Below are 6,000 nucleotides of genomic sequence, written 5' to 3' on the forward strand. Positions count from 1 at the left end.
CTGTGACCTTCAGGGAGATTACTGGAATCTGTTCCATCTCTCCAAAGTCTGATGGACTCACTTGTCAACTCCTTCACTGTGATTATATTTATCCCTTCCTATCTCTGTCTAACTCATTTCTTGTACAAGTACTCTTTGTGAAAGAAAAATCTCAGTAGATGCAGCTTGGATAAGGCATGCAGTTGATCACTGTGTTTTTCGGTTCATTCAATTGCATCACGTTGCTTTCTGTTTGTTGGCAAAAAAGAGAAATCGTTCATTGCCCACATGCAGCTGGTTCTCTGAGGAAAGCCAGTGGGAGTTGGTGCAAAGGAGGTTTAATGGTGAGCGGGTGACTCCAGAGGAGAAGAGTGATGTGAGGAGAAGTGATGCCAGTCCCATGGGGTCAACGGGAGTAAAAATGGGATGGGGAAGTTGAGGAGGGCGTCGGTCCACACAGTGACAGAGCAAAGTTTGTTATGGGACATTCTGGATCATTATCAACTGCCATGTGCTACTTTAAATTCTTGTTTATACACAACTATAAATAAATAAATAACTAGACTTCATAAATGACCACTGGACTGTTACACTTTAAGCTTTCTCCAGATACCTCTCCAGTTAGCTGTACAAGTTATGAACACCTGAAGAAGATGACAGGAAGGCACAAGGCACAGGACGGCACCTTAAGCAGTAATGGGACCTATGGGACATTTGCTGCTGAGTCCATCAACCACCAGTGCAGAGAGGAGACTGCACAAAGTGCTCAAGAAGACGAAGTCAGAAGAAACAGAGAAGTTTCTTGGAGTATTAATGGGCCCCATTGAGGGCCACTAACAAGCAAGCTTCCCCAGGGACTTGTTAGAGCAGATAATTGGAAGCCATGCTGACAGGCAGGCAAAGGCACTGGGATGGTGGCTGTGATGCAGAGAAAACCCTCCTTTGTCTTATGAAGCAGAAAGGCCCAGCCCTGATCCCCAGACCCTTGGCAGGGAGATCCTGTCCCTCATGCTGGCTCAGGGCTCTTCCTGGGGCAGTGGGATGGAGGTTTGTATGAGGTCAAATGAAAGACAAGGGGACAGCAGCTCCCAGGCTCTGTGTGGGGTGCAAGGATGTTGTGAGGCCCAAGTCCCATGTGGGCAGTGTGTCTCATCCCAGGGTGTGGGATGTGAGAAGTGCCCAGCCTGAACTAGCAGTCAATTGCAGTGAAACTTTGAACTTCAGATCTCTCAGTTCTAGAGCCCTCCCATAGTTTTACTTCTTCTATGCACTGCAGTGCCCAGAAGTGCACCCAACGCTCCAGGTGAGGCTGCAGCAGTGCAGAGCAGAGAGGGTCAATCCCTTCCCTCACACAGCTGGCAATGTCAATCTCAATGCACCCCAGGGGATGGTTGGCCTTCCTGGCTGCCTGGGCACACTGCTGACTCACGCCCAATTTGCTGTTGACCAGGACCCCCAGGCCCTTTCAGTGGGACTGCTCTCCAGTGTCCCATCCCCCAGTCAGTGTGTTTGTCCAGGGTTGCCCCTTCCCAGGTGCAGAATCAGGCCCTTGTTCTTGTTATACTTCATGTGGTTGGTGCTTGCCCAGTTCTCTAACTTGTCCACATGTCTCTGCAAGGCCTTTCCAACCTCAGTCGTGGCAACAGCTCCTCCCAATTTGGTACCATCGGCAAACTTGCTCAAAAGATCTTCTAGACCTGCATGCAAGTCATTCACAAAAACATTAGAGATGGGGAACTCTGCCTGTGATTGTCCACCAGCCTGATGGAACCCCATTTGCTGTAACCCTTCCAGCCTTACCCACTGGCCACCTGCTCGCCTATCACATTATGTTTCTGTCTAGCCGTATGAAGGACATACCATGAGAAACGGTATCAAAAGCTCTACTGAAATCCTTGAGGATAACATCAGTTGTCTTCCCATGTTCACACAGAGGTGAGACCATGCTATAAATGAACATTAATTTAACAGGACCTTTCCCTCATCAACTTGTGTTGACTGCGGCCAATGTCAGAATTGTCCTTCAGGTGTTTCTCAGTAACTCCCTGCATAATTTTCTCCATAATTTTACTAGGCACTGAAGTAAGACTGACAGGTCCATAGCTGTTGGGGTCTTCTTTCTTGCTCTTCTTTATAACTGGAACAACGCTTGCCACCTTCCTGTCAACTGGGAACTGGCATGACCATGGACTTCCTCTGATGCCATTCAAATGAGACCCCAAAACAAACTGAGGTGTCGTCAGTGAAAGAGTGTAGATGTGCCATAGCTTTGTAATGCCTTGAAATCCAGAGTATGACACAGATGGAGCAGAGAGGAAGATGTGGCTCTTCTGTTGTGAGTTCATCCATTTGGTCAGCGGAATAACACGACATGCTCCGTGGGGAAAGGTGCAAAAGGCACACTGGGTGCCCTTAGCACAGGGCTGTGGTGGCATTTAGGATGGCCAAGAATACCTCCCTTCTGGCCCTCAGCTGATGCTCAGGGAGGAGGTGTCTATCTCAGAGATGTTCCGCCACACTTTACAAGCACCAGCACACAACTAGGATCACCCCAGGCACCTCAGGCATCACTGAGTGTGTCTGAGTGAGCAACGCAGTCCCTGTTGAATAAAGACCAAGCATTCAGATGAGGGGCTCACACACAGACACCTCGTTGTGCACATCTGAATTCAACTAAGAGGACTCCTGGCTCCCATGGATCTCTGGGGAACAGAACCCCATTTCAGACCCAGGGTTTCCATCAGCAGATGAGATGCCTAATCCTAGGGTTAGGATGAGATGGTGTGACAGAAATAAGACAAATGGAAATGGTTTAAAGTACAGAGGGGAGATTTAGGTGAGATTTTAGGAACAAATTTTGTACTCAAAGGAAGTGGAACAGGTTGCCCAAAGATATTCTGTGTGCCCCATCCCGGGAGGCATTCAAGGTCAGGATGGATGGGATCCTGGGTATCGTGATCTGGTGGTTGGCAGCCCTGCCCATGGCTGGGGGCTTGGAACTAGGTGCACTTTAAAGTCTCCTCCAACCTAAGGCTTTCTATGATTCTGTAATGTTATGCCTACACTGCCTCAGCTCTACCACTGACAAGAACAGGGGAAATAATCCCCTCCCTGTCCTTGTTTGTTTGTCATTTTTCTTATGAGTCATGAGCAGAGGTATCCAGATTTGGCATTTGTTTCTCTCATGGTCAAACTACTTTTGTTAGGAACATCCATGTTTTTGGAATCCTCTGGACGTGTTGATTAATGGATCTGACTTCGAAGTACATTCTGCAGTGATGACTGTGCTGCCTTGTAGGAGCTGTCAGCTCATGAGGGCTGTGGATATCTCCAGGGAGAGCTGTGGGGAGAAGGAAATCACTGCTGCTCATCTGGACTGGGCTCCTGAGACACAGGGAGCTGATATAAGTGGGCAGTGCTGCAGAGAAACAGCTGTGCCCAGGAGCAGCTCCTGAGCACCACACAGCAGGGCTGGGTCCATGACCATCAGGAGATGGGGAGGAGAGAAGGATGAGAGCTTAGATGTTGTGTGGCACGATAGCAGGCTGAGAGCGCACTGGAGGTCCATTTCTCACTATTGTTGACAAGGTAAGTCTTTTGCTCCAGGCAATGTATCTTCTTTTTCCTGGAGTGATCACTAACTTTGGGGGCATCCCATTGGATATCTGGCTGAAGGTGCTCGATGTGGCAGGACTCTGCCGCCTGCCAGGCTCAGCACTCAGCCTGCCCGGGGAGCTGCCCAGGGCACTGCGGGAGAGACGTGTGGGGGGAAGGAGCTCCCCGGCAGGGCAGGGGCCTTCTTCTGCCACAACTGCTGCCTGGGGCAGGGGGATCACAGCTACACTGCACCCCAGTATGTTTCCAAGGACACTGTTTGAGGAGAGGCAAGGCAGGGATTGTCTTCTTTCTAATTGTAGGGATGGGAAAAAGACTGGAGGCAGAAATCTAAAAGGGGCTGTCAACAGCAGAGTGCATCTACATGCAAGGAAATGCTGTGAGGTTGGTGAAATGAATATTAAGTGTTATTTGCATGTTGTATGGTGATGAGGCATTGCTGAAGTACGTTGAGAAATGCTGACTACTTAGTGATGGTCAGTAGATTCCTCTGCTCTCATCAGGGTCTGACTTCTTTTCACAGTGTTATGGGGGTGCAATCATTCTCCGTCTTCCAACCTGTCAAGCTCAGAGCAATTAGAAACATGCCCAACCATCTCCACTTACTCCGCACCAAGTAGCTGTGAATCCCTTTGCCTCTCAGGTCTCATAGGCAGTCATACTGAGTGCACTCAGAATTACTCAATTCAGCAAACACTCCATGGACACACTGAGTGAGAGGAGGGAGTACAGAAAAAAACAATCACTAAATATTATTTTTATGACCCACATATTTCTGGCTTTGAGCTCACAGATGCTTACAAGCACCTCTCTATTAGAAGCTACTTCATCTGGCACATTTTGTAAAGAAAAGTGTCCCTCACACAAACACCACATTTCCCTGTATCTATGGGGACAAGACTGCTTCCTTGAGAGAAAAAGTGCAGAAGCCCTCCAGGCAAACTCAGTATCATGAAATGTAGTTCACAACATTGTGATTGAATGAACATTTTCCACACAGAAATCTCTGACTTGAACTTTTGTACTCCTTGGACAGGTCCTGGTGCCCAGAAGTCCCAGATGGCCAACAGCAGCTCCATCAGCGAGTTCCTCCTCCTGGCGTTGGCAGACACGCGGCAGCTGCAGCTGCTGCACTTCTGGCTCTTGCTGGGCATCTACCTGGCTGCCCTCCTGGGCAACGGCCTCATCAGCACAGCCGTAGCCTGCGACCACCGCCTGCACACCCCCATGTACTTCTTCCTCCTCAACCTCGCCCTCCTCGACCTGGGCTGCATCTCCACCACTCTCCCCAAAGCCATGGCCAATGCCCTCTGGCACACCAGGCACATCTCCTACGCAGGATGTGCTGCCCAGGTCTTTCTTTTCGTCTTTCTGCTATCGGCTGAGTATTGCCTTCTCACCATCATGTCCTATGACCGCTACGTTGCCATCTGCAAGCCCCTGCACTACGGGACCCTGCTGGGCAGCAGAGCTTGTGCCACCATGGCAGCAGCTGCCTGGGGCACGGGGGTCCTTAGTTCCATGCTGCACACTGCCAACACATTTTCCCTGCCTCTGTGCCAAGGAAATGCTGTGGATCAGTTCTTCTGTGAAATCCCCCAGATCCTCAAGCTCTCCTGCTCAGAATCTTATCTCAGGGAAGTTGGGTTACTCCTTTTTAGTGTCTGTTTATCGTTTGGGTGTTTTGTCCTCATTGTTGTGTCCTATGTGCAGATCTTCAGGGCCGTGCTGAGGATGCCCTCCGAGCAGGGACGGCATAAAGCCTTTTCCACGTGCCTCCCTCACCTGGCTGTGCTCTCCCTGTTTGTCAGCACGGGCTTTTTTTGCCTACATGAAGCCCCCCTCCATCTCCTCTCCATCCCTGGACCTGGTGGTGGCACTTCTGTACTCAGTGGTTCCTCCAACACTGAACCCCGTTATCTACAGCATGAGGAACCCGGACATCAAACTTGCCCTCCGCAAAGTGTTGCAGTATGCACTATTGCAGCTTCAATAAAGCGTGCATCTTCCTGACACAATTCCCAGTCAATGTTCTTCCTATTTTATATGTGTTTTATTTTTTGTTTTTGTAAGTGTGATACAGTGATCTGTAAAAAAATGTTGCATTTTTTCCACTTCTTCTTTCCCATCTACTTTCTATTTTCTGATGCCAAGAGCTCATGCAAATATGGAACCAGATTCCCTGAATAGGTTAAAAGACACTAAAAAAGCTTGCAAAAAACTTCTTTTCCTTTGCTCTTCTCTCTTCCTGGCTTGCCTGGATCTGGATCTGGGGGAGCTACAGCCACGGACAGCAGCACAACACACTCTTTTCATCCCTGGTCTCTTTACACTGCTCTCAAGTCCTTGCATTTGTGCAGACATGAAGGTCTTGTGTGTCTCACCACAGCCCTGTTGTCTCTACAG

General features: G+C 49.2%; 1 protein-coding gene across 1 annotated transcript in view; it reads left to right on the forward strand.

Moving 5' to 3' along the window:
- LOC107049234 (olfactory receptor 14A16-like) overlaps positions 1–5,590 on the forward strand; it is a 164,388-nt gene extending 158,798 nt beyond the window's left edge. The window contains 3 exon segments of the mRNA XM_040654628.1: positions 3,897–3,978; positions 4,631–5,409; positions 5,411–5,590. Of these exon segments, the coding sequence (XP_040510562.1) occupies positions 4,654–5,409; positions 5,411–5,590 (936 nt within the window). The 5' untranslated portion in view covers positions 3,897–3,978; positions 4,631–4,653.
- The last annotated feature ends 410 nt before the right edge of the window (positions 5,591–6,000 follow it).

Source organism: Gallus gallus, chromosome 33, assembly GCF_016699485.2.
Source record: "Gallus gallus isolate bGalGal1 chromosome 33, bGalGal1.mat.broiler.GRCg7b, whole genome shotgun sequence".
NCBI classification, from domain to species: domain Eukaryota; kingdom Metazoa; phylum Chordata; class Aves; order Galliformes; family Phasianidae; genus Gallus; species Gallus gallus.